General features: G+C 40.7%; 1 protein-coding gene across 1 annotated transcript in view; it reads right to left on the minus strand.

Moving 5' to 3' along the window:
• LOC149801199 (uncharacterized) overlaps window positions 1-25,687 on the minus strand; it is a 32,294-nt gene that overhangs the window by 5,134 nt on the left and 1,473 nt on the right. Inside the window, exons 2-6 of the mRNA XM_089956777.1 lie at window positions 24,749-24,929; window positions 23,329-23,519; window positions 22,434-22,793; window positions 21,628-21,882; window positions 1,037-1,137 (exon numbers count right to left, since the gene is read on the minus strand). Of these exons, the coding sequence (XP_089812903.1) occupies window positions 1,037-1,137; window positions 21,628-21,882; window positions 22,434-22,793; window positions 23,329-23,519; window positions 24,749-24,929 (1,088 nt within the window). The remainder of the gene's footprint in view (window positions 1-1,036; window positions 1,138-21,627; window positions 21,883-22,433; window positions 22,794-23,328; window positions 23,520-24,748; window positions 24,930-25,687) is intronic.

Below are 25,687 nucleotides of genomic sequence, written 5' to 3' on the forward strand. Positions count from 1 at the left end.
TTAGACAGAAGATTAACAGATAATCATAATAAACTAGCCTTCTACACAGACGGTAGCCACATTTAACTTGAATGATAAACCCCGACTGTCAGTTAAACACTCAACGGTCGTGTTCTGTACATTCATTTTTACATGTGTACAGTTATTAAAGATACATTATTAGTAACGGGAGAGCCATAAGAACTCGCTGATGGTTGCGTCGGATACAAGTCGATCTTTTCGTAATTACAAAGTTACACAGCACATCTTAACTGGCATCATGTTATTTGAACAGCAAGGCAGTAAAAAATAGATTCAGATTAATGAATAGACAATACATAAATTTCAAACACTTCGTGGTCAAATGAAGACATATGGGTTATAATATGAGACGGTTTGTTAAGCATGAAGAATCGCTTAATACTATCTTGTCGTGTCATAGGAGATCGGATAGAAGCGAGATTATATTTAGCCTACAGCAGCCGCTTCTCAACGACAATTTGACATTTAAAAAAAAATCTGCATTATTATGTCAGTCGCATATATTTTACTTGCTGTGAGAATCTGTTGTTAAGGTGTCTTATGCCAGATTTATGAGTAACGTGGCTCATAAAATTATGTTTGTTACTTCTCCAAATTCTTTTTTTCTCTATCCTAAAAGATAATATCGATGATAAAGGAGATAATCATACATTTTTCCATGTTCGTTAATAGATACGTCAGTAGCATAATCCACAAAATTTATAGTATTAGTACAGCATTCACCATGTTTTCAAACATATCTTTGTTTGTGTTTCATAGTAGATGTCCATGTAATTAATGTTAGAATACCCATTATACTGCAAACCTACCGAGAAAGTGGTGTGGTGTGGTCGGGGTTATACATTTCGCTTTTTTCTCCCCCCCCCCCCGAAATCAATCAATGCCACAAAGATTTAATTTAGCAGCTGTATCATTGCTAGTTTATCTAACTTGATAAAATTGTGTATTATTGGTTGTGCACTTTCTTGGATGTGACTTTACCGCAAATTCCGCTAAAATAAATACCAGGACTCACCTCGGCTTTCACTTTTGCCTTATGCCTCCAATACAGTATCCCTCCACCTGCAGCGATGGCAGCCAGTACAACCACGACAACCACGGCTATTATTATTACTACTAAAACAACGAGAGTTCCGAGTATCAAAATACTGTCATCAATGTGTTTATAATATGTAAAAGATTTAATATTTTGGGAACGCTTCATTTCGAGCGAATTTTTGCTCTGGTGAATAATAATTATAAACTACACAAATAACGCTGCAATTGGTATTGCTAAAGTGAAATACATGCCACGCAGATTTGTCCGGTACAAACTTTCCCAAATAATCAACAAAAATAAATCAACAATTCAGCATGGATTCCAATTTCACTTAACTGATGTGATATCACCAAGCAATGCATAGTAACGTCATTACACATTTTTATTTTTGTTACAAAGAATTTTTAACAAGCACTGCCATTTGGTTAAAATCACATCACGTGATGCAGAGAACTAACTAACAACTAACTAACATTGTAAGAGTATAACTTCATATTTGACAGGATTCACGAAGTTATTCAGCTTGAAATTCGATTACACACTAACGACTGGTCATAGCCAGTCCCAGCGATTGTTACAAAGGCTTGGTAAAAAAAAAATGAATTATTTGTTCATAACACCAGAAAGGGACAAGGTTTGTGCCGTTTGCGTGTGCTTCCTCAGTATTTGTAAACAATAATTAAAATATAGTTTTGTCCTTTTTCTTGAGATACCTTTTTTATATATAACTGTTTGTGATCATAAAAATTTATCAGAATAATTAACAGGATTCATAAAGCTACGAAGCTTGAAAACACTGATTACACACTGCATGAACGGTCTTAGCTACGAGAACACTGATTAGACACTGCATGAACGGTCTTAGTACGTGAAAATTTATTACACACTGCATGAACGGTCTTAGTACGTGAAAATTTATTACACACTGCATGAACGGTCTTAGTACGTGAAAATTTATTACACACTGCATGAACGATCTTAGTACGTGAAAATTTATTACACACTGCATGAACGGCCTTAGCTACGAGAAAATTTATTACACACTGCATGAACGGTCTTAGCTACGAGAACACTGATTACACACTGCATGAACGGTCTTAGTACGTGAAAATTTATTGCACACTGCATGAACGGTCTTAGTACGTAAAAATTTATTACATGCTACATGAACGGTCGTAGTACGGGAAAATTTATTACACGCTACACGAACGGACTTAGTACGGGAAAATTTATTACACGCTACATGAACGGTCTTATTACGGTAAAATGTATTACACGCTACATGAACGGATTTAGGTATGAGCGTTCGTGCAGTGTGTAAATGATTTTCAATCTTCTTGATTTCATGAATCCTGCAAACCATGGAGTTAATTATCTATTGATTTAGTACGTACTGTTGGTACAATAACTTTTACCTTAGTTAAAAAGTTCATCCTACAGTACGGCAGTAGAAATTCACGTGTACAAATAATAGAAAGTGTAAATACTAATTAAATATCAGAACGTTTCGTACGAGTAGTTTAGCGTGTTTGAAATTAAGAGAACCTTTTAAATCCCCTAATAGTATTTGATCGAATTTTTTTTGCTAACATATTTCAGATTTGGTTTATTTCCTAAACCGCAATAAAGTTACTTAGATTAATTTACGTTTCCCGAGCAGTTTGAGTTTAGACAGGCAGACAGATGCATATAGAGCAGATAGATTCTTACGAGAATTTAAATTGTCAACTCTCGTTCTTTCTGTTTCTCCTTGCTATCATCAAATACCAACAAGCTGTTCTCAAAACTGTTTTTCACGTGCATCTGGGTAAAAAAGTAAGTTCAAACCCAGAGCTGGCTCGAACAACTTTTTTTTCACGTGCCACTTAAAAGTAAGCATGGGTAATTCACACACACACACACACACACACACACACAAGACCAAACAACCACACCCAAAAAAACAAAAAATAAAACACAAACAATACCTGCTGAATAGTAAGTTTATGTAGCGATCAAAGATATTGAAAGGCCTGTAAATTTCAAAACTATTACATTTTTTAAGTGGTTTCATATTACTGATTGGTTTGGTTCGATTTGGTGTTTTTCGACATATCAAGCATACGTAGGCTATTTTAGTGCAAGTGCAATATATGTATTTGCTGATGTCGACCTTTTACTGTAGGAAAACAAAATTCGACCAGGTTCGAGAAGTTTTGACTGATGTATGTTCATGAAATCGCACACTACAGTTAAGCTTTATCGTAAACGATGACAGGCAGCATTGACGTTTCACATTTATCTGATTATGCACTATGTTTAAAATGGTTGGCATTATCTTTATAGTACAGAGTAGACAAATGCATCGAGTACAAATTTTAATTTAAGAAAAAAAAAACAAACGAAAATTAAAATAAGTTAATTAAATGGAATCACAAGGAGTATCGATACATGTCATATTTAAAAATCACCACGGTCCTACGATCACTGCGAGACAGTCGTAATTAAAATAACACATTGACATCACTTGAAATGAAGAGACAATACTTTCACTTATATACTTCATACGCAAAACGTTGAATGTTTTATATCCTACTTATTTTCTGACAAGCAATGATGATCGTATTATTCGCTACGAGAGAGAGAGAGAGAGAGAGAGAGAGAGAGAGAGAGAGAGAGAGAGAGAGAGAGATGAGTAAGTTCATTTTTCAAGTGAATTACAAAAACTACTTTTCTTTCCTGGCAGAATATACAGAAAGTTGAGTATAGAATTATCTAAAAGTTAACGTTCTGGGCATATAAAATGAAAATTAGTGTTGAATTTCAAATTTGAACCTTCAGCCATAAATATCGTTTTGCAATGAAACCAATATTTAAAGAGTGAATACGAAGACAAACTTTATGAAAGATGAGATTTCTTATCAAATCATTGTCACTAGATTATTTTTTTTAAAATTTCAAAACTTTTGCCTCGGAACGATGAACGTTGCTTTCAATTTGAAGACTTCCGCCAAGTTGTGATTCAAGGGTAACATATCTGATTCCAGAAAGAGATTCATACAAATTCGATATCAAATCGCTCTTGCAACAGTTCACTCTACAAGGAAAAGCTATGCACTTAAATCTCACTTTTTGCTTCTTTGTTTGGTTCTTCCTTTCTCCCTTGTTTATACTTTTATACACAGTGCCATACAACACTTAGCTAACAGTTTCTCTGTTTATGTTCTTTCTTTCTTTAATTCTCATTTTGTAATTATTAACTCCTTCGTTGATAACTCTTGTTCCTTGTATATCCTTGGCTAAATGTTAATATATATGCAAGTCTTCTGATCTTTCGAATTTTTGGTTGTTCACCCACCCCGAAAAATTCCTGCGGAAGCCTATGGTTAGCTCAAAAGTGAATCTGAATCTTTTGGACTTGGTCAGTTACTGTTTAATCTAGGTGCACTCAGCTGCAATAAATTGCAATGTATAATTTCTTCTTTGTTGATTTGAAATTGCATGGCCAAAATACATGGTGTATGTGACCAAAATGGGCACATAACTCTTACGTCAGAGTTGAACAGTCCATTGACATGAAACGGACAAGAGAGCTGGAGTGTTAGTAGTGAATGGGGTCACCCTAGCCTCAATGGGAATTAGTATTACAGAGACCCCTGGGTCACTCTAGCCTCAGTGGAAATTTAACATGGAGAAAAATCGTGGGTCACTCTAGGCTCAAGGGGAATTTAACATGGGAAAAAGTTTTGGGTCACTCTAGCCTCAAGGGGAATTGAACATGGAGAAAAAACCCTGGGCCACTCTAGCCTCAAGGGGAATTGAACATGGGATTTTTTTTTTTTTTTTTAAATTTTTAAAATTTAAATTTAAATTTAAATTTAAAAAAGGGGTAGGCAATTGAATAAAGTCATTCTCTTTTCGAGAAATATGGCTGGCCCTGAAAAGGTCCTTTGGGTTTATGTTAATGTATCCATTAACATAAAGGGCACCGCATTGGTCTTCTTCTTGTCCTTAGGCTGCGTTTCACTGTAGGACCGTAAATCAGGACTCTTTTGAGGCATCCTTGTCTTTCTACGTAGATCCTACGTATCCACAGACTGGTGTTTGTCCTGTGGACAACGGTCCACTTGGATCGGACATACATGGGTATGTCCGTCCGGAACATCATGGAAGACACAAGCGTAGAAGATTGCACATCGGTCCACATCTTGAAGCGACGAGAACAAGTGAATCAATGCACTGAACTACGCTTATTTATAGGCAGAGGTAGGATTGAAACGGATTGAGTTCATTCACCAATCCGAACACGCGTTACAAAATTCAGTCAGCTCGCATCCAACCCGAAGAGAGCAGTCTGTGACGTCAGTTGGTCTATATAGATTCGCTAGCGCTTGTGTGCAGTCAATCTATGCGACAGTGATTCAACATGACGGAAACTCAGAAAACGATCCATTGGGGTGCACCAGCAGGGGAGACCGCCCAAGGGAACCCGGACTTACTTTCAAAAGAGGTACATTGGGATTTTGTGGATTTTCTTACCTCGCAAGAATTTGTTCCGGAACCTTCGTTACCTTCTTCATTACCGCAAGTGGAGAATTTTAGACAAAGACAGAAAGAAGAATTGGAGAAATTTATGCAACGACAAAAGGAAGCGGAACAAGCTTTTCTCCTACAGCAACAGCAACAGCAACAAGAAGAGGTAAGAAAAAACAACAGCAACAACAGCAAGAAGAAGTAGCAGCAAAGAAACAAGAGGGTGAAAATCAAACGGCTACGGTACTGTTGGACATTTTAGCGGAGTTAAGAAGTCTGAAACAAATGTATCAGATTTCTTTATCACGACCGAAGAGAATACGACCTTCCCGAGCTAAACACGCCAACCCTGTGACTAAGCCTATCGTACCACCCTTAGTGATTTCAACCCAATCATCAGAAGTAGGCCTTGGCCGTGGCAAAGGCTTAAGGCAGTTAAAGTTGATTGGTTAAACTCACTCCTACACCTAAAAGAAAAAAGGCCCTTTTCAGGGCCACCCACAGTTCTCGAAAAGAAATACAATTTCAATTTGCCAATAACTCAAAAATAAACCCCACCCATTTTACCCTTATAGTACGTGTCTGTGTATGAGTGCGTGAGTGTAGCTTCTTATTTTAAAATCAAAACTCAAAGACACTTACCTTATATCATTCATGTATTCTTTTATCCATTTTTTACAATCCAATTCACAATTCACCACAGAACACTTTAATTAAAAGTTCATTGACTTCTTCTTTCTCCTTGTTTAGTCTCTCTGTTTTTTAAATTTCTTCACCGTTTTCTCCTCATTTTCCTCCCTTCTTCTTTTCTTCTCCTGTTTCTTTGCCTCTTTTAAATAGAATTGTCTTCTTTCTTCCTCTTCTTCCTCTGAAGAATCCCTCTCTTCTTTCGAAGAATCCCTCTCTTCTTCCGAAGAATCCCTCTCTTCTTCTGAAGAATCCTTCTTTTCTTCTGACTCCTCTTGTTTCTTTTTTGGGCAATCTTGAGACCAATGTCCTTTTTCTTTACAATAATAACAGGTATCTTGACTTTTGTCTTTTTTAGCCCCTGTTTTTTTTTTTCTTTTTTGACGGTCTGGACACTCTGAAGACCAATGCCCTTTCTTCTGACAGATATAGCAAGTATCCTGACTTTTATCTCGAAAGGAAGGAGAGTAGTCCGTCGGCTGGTCTGAAGATAATTTTCTAATAACCCCTCGCAAAGCTCTGACGAAACGTTCCATCTGGGTAGTCTCTTCCATCGTTGTGCTCGGTTTGAGAGTGAAATGAATAGTGAAAGGACAAGACACACACCCTTTTATATACGCTGGTTTGTCATGACTATAAATTAGTCTATGGTGTTTAAACTTTAGTCATTTGACGTTTTGCACTCAAGATGAAACGATCCCATTCATTCGAGAAGAAAGAAGAAGAAGAAAGTAAGAGGCAGAAACGTGATCTATCGCCTCGTACCAGGGCTGAAATCTTGGCACAAATTCATGCCAGTGATTTTGAAGAGGACATGAGTGAACCAGAATCAGAACCCTCTAAACCAAGTTCACCACCCTTAGTCAACCCTGAAAAGTACTATTCCATTCGAGAGACGGAAAAGCGCTCCTCTAGAAAATTTAGAACCACGGCTTACACCTACACAGTGAAGTTTAAAGATTTCAAGGCCGACGTACCATTGGAGAAAGCAGAAAGGTTTATCACCGAGATGTGGGATTCTTTGCTCACCGCACTCAAGCGACAATGTCAACCCAAAGAAGACGATCGCTTGACACTATCCATAGATCACGACGGTTTGAAATCCCCTGTTTGGATTGAGTTTAGCAGACCCGCAGAACTAACCCCTTCCAAAGTCATGGACAAGATTCAACACGTACAACAATCTAATGACCAGTTTGACATCACCGATGGTAAAGCCACACTGAAAATGGCCCACGTCTCTCCTCCTCAAGGGACTGGACGCAAAAAGATGTTATTAGTGGACGACCTTCGCAACACCAAAACAAGTCTCGTCCGAATGAACAACCCTCAAGACCAGATGTGTTTAGCTCGAGCCATCGTGGTGGGACGAACCTATGCCAACAAGAACGACACGGTAGAATGGAAAAGAGCCTGGAAAACTATTCGACAATCGGACCGAGCCAAACAACGAAACGAAGCAGAACTCCTGTTGCAACAAGCTGGTCTGTCCAAAGACACACCCTGTGGCATTCCTGAGATGCAAAAATTGCAAGATGCCCTAGCTCCACGCTACACCTTGAAAGTGCACCCTCAAGAAGTGCGCGGACCTCTGTTGTTTCGAGGCCAAGACTTTAAGGACGGAAAATACATTCATGTTTATTATCACGATGACCATTTCGATACCATTACCACTATCACCGGATTCCTGGGATATGTTTATTACTGTGAGAAATGTGATTATGGTTATAATAATCGTGAGCAACACAAACATTGTGGATGGAAATGCCCAGGATGTTTGGCCTCTCCACCCTGTCTGAGCGAAGAACCAGTACCTTGTTCGACTTGTCTGCGCACGTTTGTCAGCCCTACCTGTTACCAACAACATTTGAAAACACAAGGTTCACAGAAGAAATGTGCTTGTCAACTCCTGAGATTGTGCCCTACGTGTAGACAAGGCATACGTACCAACAGTACCAAGGCACACGTATGTCGAGGAAAGAAAAAATGTCACATTTGTCACCACATCGTCGACTTGGAACACCAATGCTACGTGCAAAAATACCAACCCCCACCAGAGAAAGAGGACGGTCACAAGAAGAAAGGCAATTTCATCTTTTTCGATTTCGAATGCATGCAAGAGACCGGCATTCACATTCCTAATTTCTGCGTGGTTCATCGAGCGTGCGAGAAGTGCATTCAAGAACCTATCTGCAGTCATTGCCCTCACTGCAGCAAGATTCCTGGAGGGCGTGAAAAAATCTTTCGAGGACCGAACACGTTAGCCGATTTTGCCCAATGGGTCTTAGATCCCATCGACAAGACGTGGAGCCAAGAGGACATCTAACGTTACGGAGATTGTCATCGTCATGTCACGGTGATGGCTCACAATTTCTCCGGATACGATGGACAGTTTCTTCTCAGATACTATACGGAACAAGGCACCGAGCGTCCTAAAGTGACTTTGAACGGAGCCAAAATCATTTTCATGCAAGTGGGACAAGTGCAGTTTAAAGATTCGATGAGTTACTTGGCCATGCCTTTGAGTCGAATGCCTAAAACGTTTGGAATGACAGAAATGGCTAAAGGGTACTTTCCTCACTTTTTCAATACGGAAGCCAATCAACATGCCGTTCTACCCCATTTACCTGAGGCTCACTATTACGACCCCGACAACATACGTACCGAACAACGAGAAGCTTTCTACGGTTGGTACCAAGCTCACGCCTCGGACCCTTTCGACTTTCAGGAAGAAATGTTAAAGTATTGTCGTTCCGACGTGGACATTTTACGGCGTTGCTGTGGAAAATTTCGAGAACTGTTCATGGAACACGGAGGGGTCGATCCTTTGAAAGAAGCTTGCACCATTGCCAAAGCGTGTTCCTTAGTGCATCGACAACGATTCATGCCTGAAAACACCGTGGCTGTCATCAGTCCTCAAACGACCCACTTTGTCAAACGTCAATACTCGGTCAGAGCCTACGTTGGTTACATTACTTGTGCGACAAGGAAGACAAGTGGATTCAGCATGCCCGCAACGGAGGGGGCGAAAAGACCATCGGAACGTATTCGGTCGATGGCTGGGACTTAGAAAACCCCAAGATCGTGTACGAGTTTAACGGTTGCTTATTTCACGGATGTCCCATCTGTTACCCTGACCGTGGCACTAAAAATCAGTTTTTGCAACGAACCATGGAAGACTTGTACCAGGACACTTGTCAGCGACGCCTAAAGTTAGAACAGGAAGGATACCAAGTGGTGGAAATGTGGGAACACGAGTACGATCACCGTATGAAAACCGATCCCGAGTTTAAACGCCTCGTGGAAGGTTACCAGTCCATGGACCCGCTGAACCCGAGGGATAGTTTGTACGGAGGAAGGACCAATGCCACCTGTTTGCTGTACCAAACCGACGAAGAGAAAGGAGAAGAAATCAAATACTTGGACGTGTGTTCGCTATATCCCTACGTGTGCAAATATTGTCGCTTTCCTGTAGGGCACCCGCAATTGTTCACGGAACACATCGACCTGAAAAACATTCGACAATACGAAGGCTTGATCAAGTGTAAAGTTTTGCCTCCCACGAACCTATACCATCCCGTCTTACCTCACCATTGTCAAGGCAAACTGATGTTTCCCTTGTGCCGTACTTGTGCCGAAACGTGCAACCAAGATCAGCCTTGCCATCACACCCAGGAAGAACGGGCCTTGACGGGAACCTGGGTCAGCATAGAATTGTTCAAAGCTCTGGACATAGGATACCAACTGTTAGAAGTGTACGAAATTTGCCACTTTCCCAAGACACAACAGTACCACAAGGGTGACCCTACTCAGAAAGGCATTTTCGCCGACTACGTGGATGCCTTTTTGAAACTGAAACAAGAAGCCAGCGGCTATCCTTCCTGGTGTCACACTCCCGAAGACCAAATACAATTCAAAGAGAAATACTACGAACAAGAAGGCATCTCTTTAGACCACTTCGAAAAAAACGAAGGCAGGCGATCGTTTGCCAAAGTGATGTTAAATTGCTTGTGGGGTAAAATGGCACAACGCCCGTGTTTACCCAAGACGGAATATTTGACAGAATCTTCCCGCTACTTCCAAATGATTCACGACAAAACCAAATGCATGAAACACGTGGACGTCGTTCGAGAGGATTTGATCTTGGTCAATTACGAAGAAGATCTGGACTTTGTACAAGACGACCCTTTTGGAAATGTCATCATTGCGGCTTACGTGACAGCTCATGCTCGCTTAAAATTGTACGAAGCTTTAGAACTGTTAGAAGAACGAGTCCTGTACTTTGACACGGACAGTTGCATTTACATCCATCACCCGAGTCAACAGCACCCTGACATCGAAGGAGACTGTTTAGGAGCCTGGACAGACGAGCATCCCGACGACAAGATTCTAAGTTTCGTCAGTGGCGGCCCCAAAAATTACGGCTACGAATACCGGGACAAACAAGGAGAAGTGCACACGACGTGCAAAGTGAAAGGACTGACTCTGAATTATCGTACCAGTCGATTGGTCAACTTTGGGGTATTGAAAGAAGCCTTGCAATCGGGAGAGGATGGAAACTTTAAAGTGACCACCTATCAACCGAACAAGATTGTACGTTTACCCACTCACCACATCGTCAGTCGACCCTTGGAAAAAGTCTATCAAATTGTATACCAGAAGCGAGTGCGACTTCCCAATCACTTTACGTTGCCGTACGGTCACGTTGGTATTGGTCTGTATATAAAAAGGAACCCTAGGCAAGATCGATAGTTCATTGTTCATTGAAGTAACTTACCATGTCGTTGACGAAGAAGAAACCAGATTGGTTAGGAGTCAAATGTTGGACATCACCGAGACCAGGGTTTTGAGGCTTGGACACAAGAGGTGGCCCAGTATGCACGAGAGTTATTCAAGGAAAAAAGTTACTTTTCAACCTGTGTTAGTGAGGGTGCCAGAAGAACCCGTCACCCAGGACAGGACTGTCGTGGACAGGCCTGAAAGAGCCTTTCGGGAGGACACTTGTGTGACCTTACCCCCTACTATAGAACTGGTTACAACTTTACCCAAAACATGTGGTTGTTGTACAGACACTTGTTTTTATTCCACGTTCATGGTTATCATGTGCCTTTTATTCTTGTACTTAAGCCTTTAGCTTTTATGTATTTTTGTCTTTCGTATTCATGTTTGAAAAAAAAAACATTCAATAAACGTGTTCTGAAAAAGTATATAAACTCTTGTCTTGTTTGTTTTTCGTGTCACAAGTGACATTTCTCACACCATGGCTACCTCTGCTGTCTCTGCTCCCTCTTCCTCTACTGTCAAAGTCATCGACGAACACTTAGATCGTGCCAGTTGGGAGGCTTTGTATCTTCGCCATCCCTTTAACATGCTCATTGCTGGACCTAGCGGTTCAGGCAAAACCGAATTCGTCAAACGTTTGATCGAACATAAACATCATTTGATCGATCGGCCACCTCAACGGATCGTGTGGTGTTACAAAGAGTGGCAATCGGCGTACAACCTCTTGCGAGAAAGTCAAGGCGATTCCATCGTGTTTGTGGAAGGCATTCCTAAAGAAGACGACGGCATCGTCTCTGACTCCCGTCAAACCCATTTGGTCATTTTCGACGACATGTTAGGAGAAGACGAAGAAGAAATTAAACTGTGGTTCACGCGCAAAGGGCATCACCGTAATGCCAGTGTCGTTTACATCACCCAAAATTTGTTTCAACAAAGTAAAACCCATCGCACCATCAGTCTCAATGCGCATTACGTGGTCTTGTTTAAAAGCCCTCGAGATAAATCGCAAGTGCAAGTCTTAGCCAAACAGTTAGGAACGCCTTGGCTGACTCAGGCGTACGACGATGCCACTCAAACTCCACACGCCTATTTACTCGTCGATTTGAAACCTACGACTCCTGAGGATTTGCGATTTCGTACCCACTTGTTTCACCACCGGTGCCAAGACGAAGGGCCTGTCCTGTACACGTCTCCGTCCTCGACTTCATTTCACTCCCCATAAAAAAATCTATAAAAACCTCAGACCCTTTTTCGTCTGTCTCACTCTCAGTGCGAACATGACGTCTCTTCAGTCGCATCTTCCCGTCAAATTGATTCGTGCCTTGTATGGCATCAGTCGAGAAAAAGATCCACAAACACGAGCTCGTGTCTTAGAACCTAGTCTCAAAGAAGTCTTACGATGGTTCACGGTGACGGCACGTCAATTACTCCAAGGAATCATTCAGATTCCTCATCAAACCAAACGCTTTTTCGATCGAAACAAAGTCGCTTTCTTCCAACTGGGCGATCCCCGCATCGACACTCAAACCAAAAAACAAATCATTTTGAAACCTGGAGGGAGCGGTACTCTAGGAGGGGTCATCATTCGCTCACTCTTAAGATGGGATCCTAATGCCCCCAAAGTTATACCCAAGACAAAAGTCCAACGAAGCCCCAAGAAGAAAAAGACCAGGTCCCGAAGGAGAACTTCTCCAGTGGCAGGACCCTCCTCTGACCAGACACCACCACCCCGGAAAAAGAAAGAAGCCCCCAGAAAAAGAAACAGAGAAAAAGTCCCCAGAAAAAGAAAAGTCCACAGAAAACTAGTCGCAAGAGAGGCACTTCGGCCAGGACGCAACCTTACACTCGCAAACCACGACCTGCCACGTCGGTGACTGCGTCTCCGGCAGCCTCACGTTTGTCCACTTCTCCGTTAATGACACCCAGAACTGAAGAGTACTTGGAGACGTTGATCACACCAAGAACTTCTCCGTTGATGACCCCCAAAAGAACTTCCCCAGTGGCAGGACCTTCCAATTTAGTGGCAGTGGCTGCTGCTTACAAAGTACCTTCTCCCAAAATCAAAGTTCAAGAAAGATCGGGCATGTTACAAAGTTTACTGGATTTGTCCAAGCAAGAACTGGCTCGATTTAGTCCGTTACGTACCCCTCCACGACGTGTCATGCCTGTCCTCAAACTAATACGACGTAAAGACAATCAGTGGCGACGCGTTCCAGTATAAAAAAGGCCTGTGACCAAGTCGGGGTATCAGTGTTTTTTGGTGCTCCTGAAGACTCAAAGATGTCACCCTCCAGAAAACCCCAAGGAAAGAAAAGGAAAGGACTGCCACCACGTTTAGCCAAACATGGGGACATGTTATCTGTCCTGTCCAAAGCTTCTCCACCCCTACGAAAAAAACTCATTCAAACAGCCTCCAAAGAGGTCATCGATACCGTGTGCGAATGTTGTTTGAACGTTTTGAAAGGCACGATCCCTTTGTCCAAACACCAGAAACAATGCTTAGGCAAACATCGTCACGTTCTTCGCCAAATGGTTCAAAAGAAAATTCCCATTCGTCAAAAAAAGACGTTAGTGCAACGTGGAGGTATTTTACCTCTCTTGTTAGGCCCCATACTGAAAGGAGTCTTGGGAACCATGTTGGAAGGACTGGTGGGAGCAAGATCAAAAGGCCTCTGAAGTTCCAAGATCTCAGAATCGACCCCTGACAACCCCATGGAAGGACGAAAACTAGCTTTAGTGCTTTACAAACGATGGATGGAATACCATCGGTGGCAAGAACAACACACCCCACATTTACCTCCCAATCCCAATTTGAGCGAGATGTCCCAGTTACAACACGAATTGCAGTCCTTGATTGATCGCCAAGATTTGTCCGAAACAGAAAAATCGCAAAAGTACGGTCAACTCTTGCAACGACTGCAACTCTTTCACCAGAAAGCTTTAGACGAAACAGCTTTACCCACTCTGAAAGATTTTAAGACCTTGATGAAAAGTCCAGCACCATCACCAGTACCAGTACCAGTACCAGTGACGAAGACAGAAAAAGGAGAAGAAGAAGAAGAAGAAGGGTTTCAAACTCCACCAGAAAAAGTATGCAAGTTAACAACACCACCTACCTCCAGAATTGGATGGATTAAAAAGATGATGGCCACCCCTTCTTCATCACAAGAGAAAAAGAAAGTGAAGACAGAAGTGAAGACAGAAGTGAAACAAGAACCGATATCCCCCGCTCAGACATCCTCCTCCTCTTTAACACCTATTGCCGGTCGCACACGCAAAGCATTGCAATCCAAGAAAATACCCCAAGAGAAAAAGAGTAGCATCCTCCAAGAGTGGGTGCCTTATTAACACACCAACCGACACAAAAAAATGGAAAAAGTCTTAGCCAGCATTTACTACGATCCCTCCCATCCTGCAGGTTACGCAGGAGTTCAAAAATTGTATCGTGCTGCCAAATCGCGACTGAAAAGTCTCCGTTTACCTCAAGTGCAACGATGGTTACAAGAACAAGCTACCTACACTTTACACAAACCCATTCGACGCAAGTTTGCCAGAAGTCGCACCCGAGTGGAAGGCATCGATCATCAATGGCAAGCCGATTTAGCCGATGTCTCTCATTTGGCCAGCTACAATCAATCACAACCAGAACCCCATTTTGGACGGAGACACGCCTCTGACGTCCACTAACCCCTCGGACAGCCACAGAACTCTGGAATTATGAGTCACCAAAACCAATTTTACCTAACTTTACCCAGTGACAGTTCCATGGAGGTGTTTCCCAAGAACACGTTGTGCTGTTACACGGCCAAATTACCTCAGGCCATCCAGTTAGATCACGAAGCCCATTGGGAAGTGACTTTAGTAGAAATGATTCACCCGACCCAAGTCCTCAATGTCCTTCCTAATCAAAATTTTTTTGATGTGGAAGTTCATGACGAGCAAATGCAACAGTGGATGGATAGCAATGTCAAATATGACAAGAAAACCCGTACACAAAAGTACACCACCTATCACTTGTTCATTCCCCCAGGCTATTATTTTAGTGGTCAACATTTGGTCAGCACCATAACCTCCAGGTTTAATGTCGTGTTTCTGAAAGCTTTGGAGCATGTCAACAAAAATGTCACCATGGAGTACCACAAAGCAGCTCGTCGCTTCTTGATGAAATTTGAACGGAGTAAAATCATGTCCATTTTATTTTGTCCTGAATTGTTTGACATGTTGGGCGGAGATATGGACACGAGAAAGGCCATGATCAAGAAAAACGAATTACCCATCGTTTACGACAACGAGTCTTTTAGCAAGTTATTTCGTGCCCCGGTAGAACTGAACCAAGGACTGAATTTGATGTTCGTGTATTCCGATGTGGTGGAGTACAACGTGGTGGGACACACCTCCGTACCGTTACTGCGTGTCATTCCTTTCAAAGTAGATTCTGCCACGGGCGCTGACGAGGAAGGTGGAAACACTTACCACGTCCACCGCGAATTTGTCCATCCTCACTATTTGCCGGTCAGCAAGTCGTATTTGGACACGGTCAACACTGCTATAAAAGGAGATCTGGGACAAAATATTCCATTCACCAAAGGAAAAGTCACGGTGAAACTCCATTTTCGAAAACGGTTCTCTCACGACTCTTAAGTCATGTATCCAGTGTACCGAGGGGTTGCTCGACAGCGAGGACACGGTTTAGGAGATATGTTAAAATCGGCCTTTCGTTCGGTGGCCCCGGTGTTGAAACCGATGGTGACACGCGGATTGCACGCCTTGAAATATGCGGCACTGACGCAAGGCAAAGAATTTCTCCAAAATGTCATCATCGACAAACAAAACCCTAAAGAAGCCTTCATGAGGGCAGGCAAAAATGTCTTGCTGCAAACGGGCAAAGACATTTTAGGCCAACGAGAAACACCTATAAATGCCCTGCACGCTACCGAGTCAGGCATTCAGCAAGGACAAGGCAGAAAGAGACGACGAAGAAAACACCCTTTCACCAGACTTCAAGCTAGAAAGGCCAAGAAAAGAAGAACCGTTCGAGACTTAGACGTTTTCGATTATTGAGAAAAGAGACAAAAAAAATGATGCACCGAGAATCTTGCGCTTGTTCCAAGACGGAACTAGACCTGTTTGCCATGCCCCCCACGATGATGACGATGCAAGAATCCCAATGGGTGGAATTTCACCCCGTCTCCTCACTTACCGATTCCGCTCCCATCGAGTTTGAAATCAAAGGACAGCCCGAAGATTACATCGATCTGAATAGCAGTTACTTGTACCTGAAAGTGAAAATTCTAGATAAGACTGGAGGTCCTATAGACGATGAAGCAGTAGCTCCCGTCAACAATTTCATGCATTCCTTGTTCAGTGGAGTGGACTTGTACTTGAATAACAAACTGGTCAGTAGCAGCATGGATACTTACCCTTATCGTGCCTACCTGGAAAATCTCTTGACGTACGGAATAGATGCCAAGAACACTCATCTCAATGCCTGTGTGGTATGGGAAGCTGACGAACCTACCAAGTTTGAAATATTGGAAACTGATGAAAAGAAAGACAACAATGATGGATTTGTAGAACGAAGAAAGAGAATCACCGGAGTCGACACAAGTTTAGAACTGATGGATCGTTTGCATTTGGACATGTGGTTGCAAGAAAAGTATTTGCTGAACGGGGTGGATGTCCGCCTGAGACTGAATCGTAGCAGTGCCGCTTTCCATTTGATGGCTGATAGTGACGGTTACAAAACCAAAATCCAAGAAGCCAGACTCTACGTACGCCGTGTGGAAGTGTTACCTAAAGTGGGAAATGACATCAGTCAGACGTTGAGCAGAACGACCGCCAAGTATCCCATACGACGCGTGGAAGTGAAAACCTTCACCATTCCCAAGGGACAGCGATCCATGATCGAAGATCATCTGTTCCAAGGACAGTTACCCAAACGTTTGATCGTTGGTATCGTCGAGAATACAGCCTTCAACGGAGCTGCCGAAAAAAATCCTTTCTACTTTCAACACTTTGGCGTGTCCAAAATCGAAGTCAGTCGCGATGGCAAAACTTTGTGTACCCGACCGTTTGAACCTGACTTTGCCAAGAAGAATTACTTGAGATCGTACTTGTCCTTGTACGAAGCCACTGGACAGTTAGGAACCAATACCAGTCACAGTATTACGTACGAGGATTATGCAGGAGGCTATGCTTTGTGGGCTTTCGATTTCACTCCTGACCAAGGCAGCGACGAGGGACATTTCCACCCTATAAAATCCGGTCAGATTCGTGTGGAAATTCAGTTTAAAGACGGAGACCCTGATGAAACGGTGAACGTCATCCTGCATGCAGAATTCGATAATACGATAGAAATCAACAGTTTGAGAGAAGTTATTCTAGATTACTAGAAACCATGGAAGACTGTTGTCCCTCTTTACCTAGTGGAGAAACTTTGGACATGAAATGTTGGATTATTGTTAAAAAATGTTAGAGTTATTGTTGTTTAGTGTTAAGTGATTTTTGAATAAAAAATGTTGTGTTTTGAAAAAATTGTTTGATGTTATATTGTTGGATTATTGTTAAAAATGTTAGAGTTGTTGTTTAGTGTTAAGTGATTTTTGAATAAAAAATGTTGTGTTTTGAAAAAAATGCCTTTGTGGTTTGTTTAGCTATAAGAATGTTGGATTGATGCTCTTTCATTTCTTACTATCCCTCTCATGACACTCACTAAACGTTGCGACTCAAAAACCGTGTGGGGGATGTTTTCCTTCACGTCCGCGCTTTGACTTTAAGAACCGGGGTTGTTTCCAGTCTAACCATCCATTGTCGACTCATCCTCCTACGAAGATGTGCTCCAAACTAGCTAAGCTCAACGAAGCCTACGTGAATTTGCATAGGGTCAGACACAGTCTGATACCGAAGGCAGAAGAAGTAGAGAATGTGAGAATGTTAAAAATCACTGAAGACCTGATAGAAGAGCTCTTCAGAGAAGAAATGAACAGGGAAAAAGAAGAATGGACAGAGAAGTACAGACTTCAGAGACAGCAGCAACAGCAGCAACAACAACAACAGCAGCAGCAACCTGAAGCTGACAGAGGCTTTGTCGATTGTCGTATCGACACCAAAGAGTTCTTCTTCTCTTTTTGAAGAAGCAGACCTATCGCCAGAAAGTCTATCCTCAGAGGACATCGCATTCTTAGAAACTAAAAAAGAATGCCATAGCAAACAAAAAAAAAAACAGCCCTTTTCAGGGCTACCCAATACTCTAGAAAAGAAATAACAATCCATTTGCCAATGTGTGTAGGTAGAGTAGTGTGAAAATAAACACTCTTTTTTAAAAAAATGTGAGGGTATGTGTTTGTGTTTGTAAGTGGTTAAGTAAGTTGGTATGGATAGTAGATTAAAATGATGTCTTTTTTTGGTGTTTGAGGTGTAAATTTGGGGTTAGATTGGATTGCTTTGCGTATGTGGATAGTCTATTGAAGTGATTTATAAAAAATTTTAAAATAGTGATGGGTAGCATAAAAAAGTGAGTGAGTGTTTCTTTTAGGACCGCGCGTTGTTGTTTTTTGGTTATGATCTAGGTAAGATCAATTTTATGTTTTAGGGGGATGTTTTCCATCACGTCCGCGCTTTCACTATAAATTGAAACTCGCTGGGCAGTCTAGCTACCCTTGTTGATTGATCAACACAAGAATGAATAGCAGAATAAGCAAACTTCTTGAACTCCAGATACATCTGGAATATGTCAGGCGCCTGTTAAATGAACTGGCCGCGGAGGCTATAGTAGAAGAGGAAAGAATGAAGAACGAAGAGGAGGAGAGAAGACAGAGGGAAGAGGAGGAAAAGAAACTAGAAGAGAGGATGTCGTACAATATTCCCGAGACAGAGGATTGGGGTGTTGAAGCGAATCATCCTCCCTCTGCGCTCCCCAGAAGAAAGGTGAAAGGAGACTGGGGAAGAAGATGCGTGTGTGGCGCCAGGCCAGGAAGGTGCAACCATTAGATAGGTGCATCTGGAGTTCAAAAAAAAAAAAACCCAGCCCTTTTAAGGGCTACCCAATACTCTAGAAAAGAAATAACTATCGATTTGCCAATGTGTGTGTGTGTGTGTGTGTAGGTAGAGTAGTGTGATTATAAACACTAACTCTTTTTTCATAGTGCGAGGGTATGTGTTTGTGTGTTTGTGTTTGTAACTGCTCACGTACGATTGTGTGGATAGTAGATTATGGATTTTGTTTATTGTTTCTTAGCGTATGTGGAGAGTATAGTTTGGGTTTTGTAACCGCTCACGTACGATTGTGTGGATAGTAGATTATGGATTTTGTTTATTGTTTCTTAGCGTATGTGGAGAGTATAGTTTGGGTTTTATTATATGAAATGAGAAAAGTAGGGGGATGTTTTCCTTCACGTCCGCGCGTTGCTGTTTCTTTGGTCATGATCTAGGTAAGATCAATTTTATGTTTTAAGGGGGATGTTTTCCATCACGTCCGCGCTTTCACTATAAGAACCCACAGTATTCGTCGTTCAAACCATTCTACAAAGAAGATGGCTTCGAACCAAATGGACAAGATGCAAACATTGCGGGGCCCCGAGTGGCCGAGTGGTCTAAAGCGCTCTTCGTTACGGATCACTGCCATCTCACCTCTGTCTGCGGCGGTTTGAGTCTAAGATTCAGCCAATGTGGGCATGTGAGAAAGCTTGCCAGTAGCTTCTCGTGGGTCGGTGGTTCTTTCCGGGGTTTTCCGGGTTCTTCCTCCACCATTAATACTGGCCGCCATGTATAGCCTATCGTGCTGAAAAATGGCGTTAAACCCAACAACAACAACAACAGCAAACATTGCAAGACGTTTTAGACAACTTAGGAATGATGGAACAGATGTTAATAAGACTCGTTGAAGACCATTATTCCTATAGTCCCCATCGTGTAAAGATGGAAATTAATAACTTAAAAAAGGTAAAGGACAAGATTAGTGGTGTCATGAAAGAGATAAAGGAGGAGAAGGAGGATGAAGAGGAAAGAATAAGAATAAGCAAATGGAACGAAAAAATTGAAAAAGAAGAAGAAAATGAGAAGAGGAAGAAAGAAGAGGAGTAAGAGAAGAAGAAAGAAGAGCAGGAGAAAAAAAGAAAGAGAAGAAGAGAAAGAGTGTATGAGATAAAATAAGAACTTGGTGGAGAAAAAGAAGAAATTAGAAGCAGAAGAAGAAGAAGAAGAAGAAGAAGAAGAAAACCCAAAGGCCCTTTTCAGGGCCAGCCATATTTCTCGAAAAGAGAATGACTTTATTCAAGTGCCTACCCCTTTTTTAAATTTAAATTTAAAAATTTTTATAAAAAAAAATCCCATGTTCAATTCCCCTTGAGGCTAGAGTGGCCCAGGGTTTTTTCTCCATGTTCAATTCCCCTTGAGGCTAGAGTGACCCAAAACTTTTTCCCATGTTAAATTCCCCTTGAGCCTAGAGTGACCCACGATTTTTCTCCATGTTAAATTTCCATTGAGGCTAGAGTGACCCAGGGGTCTCTGTAATGCTAATTCCCATTGAGGCTAGGGTGACCCCATTCACTACTAGTGTTAAACATCCTTTTCTAAAATTTATGTATGGCTAAACGTTCGCAGCCCATTTGTCAAACAGGTCACTCCGTTGAGATACGAAATGGTCCTCACCGCCATTCTCAAAGACACGTTAATGCGTCAACAGTCTCGTCCAAACTCTTTTGCTTATGAGATATTATAGATTAAATTGAAAGTATATTGATTAGCTAGCTTTTGTCATGGACATGTTGCAAACACAGTTTTACTCGAATATGTTCGGGACGAAAATCCATTAATGTACCATCTGCTAACGAAGGAGTCATTCACAATAAATGTTACGGTAAATACAATACACCCTGACTTTTATGTAATAATAATAATAATAATAATAATAATAATAATAATAATAATAATGGTAATAATATCTAAACAGATTTAGCAGTTGTTTCAAATGATTCACAAGACAAGCTAAGATAATCCAAATAGACCTGGCTATAATTAAGAACAAAATTGCATGATTTAGTTTGATCCATTACTTTTTCTGTTAAGAACATTTGATCTTTTTCAGAGCAGAACCATGATAAAGTGAATACATAATTCAGTATTGAAGTTTTCATTTATTTATTAGATTTCTTAATTTATTTCTTCTTGGCGTACATAAATAACTCAAATTACGAAAGTGCCCTCAGCGTATTTTAAATAATGAATGCCTTTGCAAGCTTATTTCGCAATTTCGTTCCCACATACCATTGCTAACGCGCACTTGTGCACCAATCGTACTTGATGACCTATCCTGTGCCCCCACCTCACTCCAGTGTCATCTGTCCTTAAATCTGCCTTCTAGAATGTTTATACCTGCATATTTTAATTATAGTTCCAAACAGGAAGTATTTCTGATGATGTAGAAGTTACACTTTACAACGACCATAGGAATGCAGCCATCATATGATATTAACATAACTGCATCGTGGGACACTATCAGATTGGTACAACATACGGAAGGACAGGGTCATAAAAAGTATTTCAGACAACACACTGGAATAATTGCATGAGGAAAACATGGCTAATACCTTTGTCATCTTTGGGTGATTCGCCCTTACTCGAAGAAATCTTTTGGGATGTGGATGTTGACGATGTTGTTACAGAAGACATGTTATTTGGTGGCGTTGTTAAATTTAGAGTTGTAGTGGAGATCACTGATTGATTTGCAGTTGTTAATATTGTTGTGATGGTCGTAGAGGCATTATCCGACGGGCACGTTGGTTTGGGAGTGTATGATGAACCGCCGCCACAAGAAAGAGACACATGTGCAGCTTTGTTGACACCTGCCAAGTAAATAAGAAACTTATCTTTACAACTGACAGCGTTTTCTGCTCAAAGAATATACTATGAATGGTTATGCAAATTAGAAGGGCACCTTTAATTCTTATTTAAAATACAATAAAATAAATGTCAGTCATGTTCCTGTCTAATACTGAAGTCAGAATACAGCTTACAGTGGTTGTTACAATCACAATATCGAATATTATCGAAAATTATACATTCTCTGTGTGTAGGTACGTGCGCGCGCGTGTGTGTGTGTGTCTACAATTTTCAGAGCATACAGGAAAAGTATTAGTGTGCGAGTTAATTTAAATGAAACGTTTTCTACACGGGCATAAAGAACTAACACAGACATTTTGGGGCCCATACCCTTCTGGTCGGAGGTGCCGCACACTAACAACTGATCCATCAATAAACCTTCTTCATGAAAACTAGTAAAACAAAACGAAAGAGAAAATAACTAAAGACCTACTTGCTCATCCTCACATTTATTTCAGTGTCTCTAATTAATTAGCAGTTCTAAGAAATACAGAAGAAAAGCCAGGATGCTTACCGGTAATTTGAATCCAGAAGTAGCCATCAGTACGTATCAGCCGATTAAAGACTTCCAAAAGAATTTTGTAAGACGAACTCGTGTAGACATTGGCAAAATAAAAATTATTGTTTTTGGCGCAGTCGAGGGAAATTCTGTCGGTGCCATCAGTTATTGTTAAATTTTGTGCGCACGTGTCATTGTCCGTTGCTAACCTTAGGTCAACGAGTGTAATTTGCAGCTTGGTATCACAGGAAACTTCCACGATACATGAGCACATGTCAGAACCTGGTGTCATGGCAGATGGGTAGCCACTGTTCCATATAAACACCTCAGATGCTTGAACTAGTGAACCACTACAGACACCTAAAATATGGCTTTCTGTAAAGATGTTCCAAATTATATTTTAAAAAATCCACTCAATAAATTGGACATGTCATCAACTTAAAAATTTCAAATTAATTTTATTTTTATGCAAAACGGTTCTAGTTTGAGGATGTTATCTGGATACAGGGGTTATTTTTAAGAGGTCGTATCCTTAATATAGACAATTGCTGCAGGCGAGAAAAACAACTTGAGACTCATAAAGAAACGTCAGTAAATAAACACCCGTAGACAATTACTTTAACGCATTTGAAAAACACCTGAAACACAGCCCTCAACCCGTTGTTTGGTTTAAACAATGATATTTCAGATGGGAAGTAAATATCGACAGCACTCTGACATTTTGAAGAAAAATATATGCTTGAAAAAGTACTTTGGCGGAAAAATGCAAGCAACTGTTGTTTCTATCTAAGTCGTCGGAAAAAAAATAAAACTGAGATTAGTAAATGTTTTGGAAGTTAAAAAGAATCCTAATCACCGATTTTAATACAAAAAACTAATTTAAAATCTCTCTCTATCTCTCTCCACTTACTGGGCACACAGAAGTAATCCATCCTCATGTACGATGTCTTTGGTAAGTAGTCTGTGGCATTACAGGATGTGGTATTTGAGGGTGTCAATGACCAGGAGACTGGGGCCGTACACTGACTGTTCCCCGTGCACGTCGCATATTGGGAAAGTGGAGAAACGGTGTAGCGAACCCCACAGTCTGTGATATTGTACCTTGAAATGGAATCCGACCATTATCAGACAACATCATGACTAACGTTACAGCTCCATACTAAGTCTATGGATACGCCATGATATTAAAATAAAAATCAATGACTACAAATTTTGGAATGCTCATAATCAAACCAATATTTCTCTGTATAGATCCATTCCTGATGCAAGCTTCTGTGTCGAGAAAACCATATGTCCCAAAGCATTTATTTAATCTGCATGTGTCTCAAATCTTTGCTTTCAATTCCGCACATAAAGAATCTGGTGCTAATTTCAGTAATTAGTGTTCCAAAGTAAAACCTGTAAAAGAACTGAAATTCCAGCAATAACTGATGGTATCTCATTTCTTTAGATACAAAATAGAATAAGATCTAAAACGCTTCTTTCACTAAAATTTTACTTTTCATTATCAGACAATCATGTCCAGCCACACACACACACACACACGCATATATATATATATATATATATATATATATATATATATATATATATATATATATATATATATATATATATATGTATATACACTCTTACTCAAACCACGCTTGTTCACGGTCTAAGATTTTTACTGAGTCCAAAGATACAGTATAGCCAGGGCAAACATTGTGGATATGCTGTGTTACCTCCGACGAGCTAGAACTTGGTCTTCTATCTTCATTAAATCTCGCTTTCAATGTCCTTTCACGTTGTCCTTCAAACTTAATGTGATAAATAGGTCCACAAAAACTGTATCTTGGGACTCAGCAAAGATCTTAATTCGAGAACAAGTCTGGTTTGAGCCGGGGTGAAGGTGGGTGGGTGGGTTAAACAATACATCAACATCCGTGCACACAGACCAAAGCTAAACAAGGATGGGGGCCGTTACAACCTGCAGCATATCTGGGACAATCTGTTAACAGCGCTTACCATGCCCTCGGGTGATGCTAAAAGTCAATAGAGATTAATCGGTCTGTTGAAGTCCTTAGTACCAGAACGAAAGCTACAGGTTAGCTTTATATTGTTTGAGTATGTGATTGAACAGTTAAAACATTATCAAAAATAAATAATACTGCACAGTTTTCACCAAAGTATACTGGTGATATCTTCTTTTAGTGTTGGGACTGATACGCGGGGACATTTTAAAGGAACCGGATTCCATGCTCTGCAGAAGTGATGTTTTAATAACACTTAAACTTCTTAGATGCAGACGAGGAGGAGAAAGATAAAGAAGGATAAACAGTTGTATATACCTGCAACACCATTCCGTATTATTAACTGTTTGCTCTTGTGGACATCCGGTTGAAAGAGGTTTGGCAAATGCAAAGACTGCATCAATTGCAATCACTGCGGTGCTGCCACGAAAAGGTTTGAGGAAATTGTCAGCCGTGTTTCCGTAACAAGCTGAATAGCTTTGCAAGTCTATAGAGTAGGCTGAAGAGTGAAAAGGGTTCCAGAATTAAAAGTATCAATCAACAAATGTCTCTGTCTTTTTGTCTGTCTGTCTGTCTCTCTCTCTCTCTCTCTCTCAATTAATCACTTAATCAACGAGTCTGTAAGTAAGTCAGTTAATTAGTTTAAGAAACTGAAAGAGGATGAAAAGTGTGTAGTGTATATAGATTTTGGGTTATCTGGGAATCTCCAAAGAAGAGTTGTGGTTAAAGAGATACAATACTCAATTTCTGGGAAGTATACTGGTCAATTAAGTTAACTTCTGATTTTTGTGTGATGTGAGAGATCAGTTCTTCAGCAAGCGGAGTAGACATGCTATTGTAGGTCTTATTTGATAGTGATGTTTCAAGACCAATCAGTAGACGTACTTATTGTAGGTCTTATTTGATAGTGATGTTTCAAGACCAATCAGTAGACACGCTATTGTAGGTCTTATTTGATAGTGATGTTTCAAGACCAATCAGTAGACGTACTTATTGTAGGTCTTATTTGATAGTGATGTTTCAAGACCAATCAGTAGACACGCTATTGTAGGTCTTATTTGATAGTGATGTTTCAAGACCAATCAGTAGACATGCTATTGTAGGTCTTATTTGATAGTGATGTTTCAAGACCAATCAGTAGACACGCTATTGTAGGTCTTATTTGATAGTGATGTTTCAAGACCAATCAGTAGACACGCTATTGTAGGTCTTATTTGATAGTGATGTTTCAAGACCAATCAGTAGACACGCTATTGT

Source organism: Sinohyriopsis cumingii, chromosome 4 (genome assembly GCF_028554795.1).
Source record: "Sinohyriopsis cumingii isolate HCF-2022 chromosome 4, ASM2855479v2, whole genome shotgun sequence".
Lineage (NCBI taxonomy): Eukaryota > Metazoa > Mollusca > Bivalvia > Unionida > Unionidae > Sinohyriopsis > Sinohyriopsis cumingii.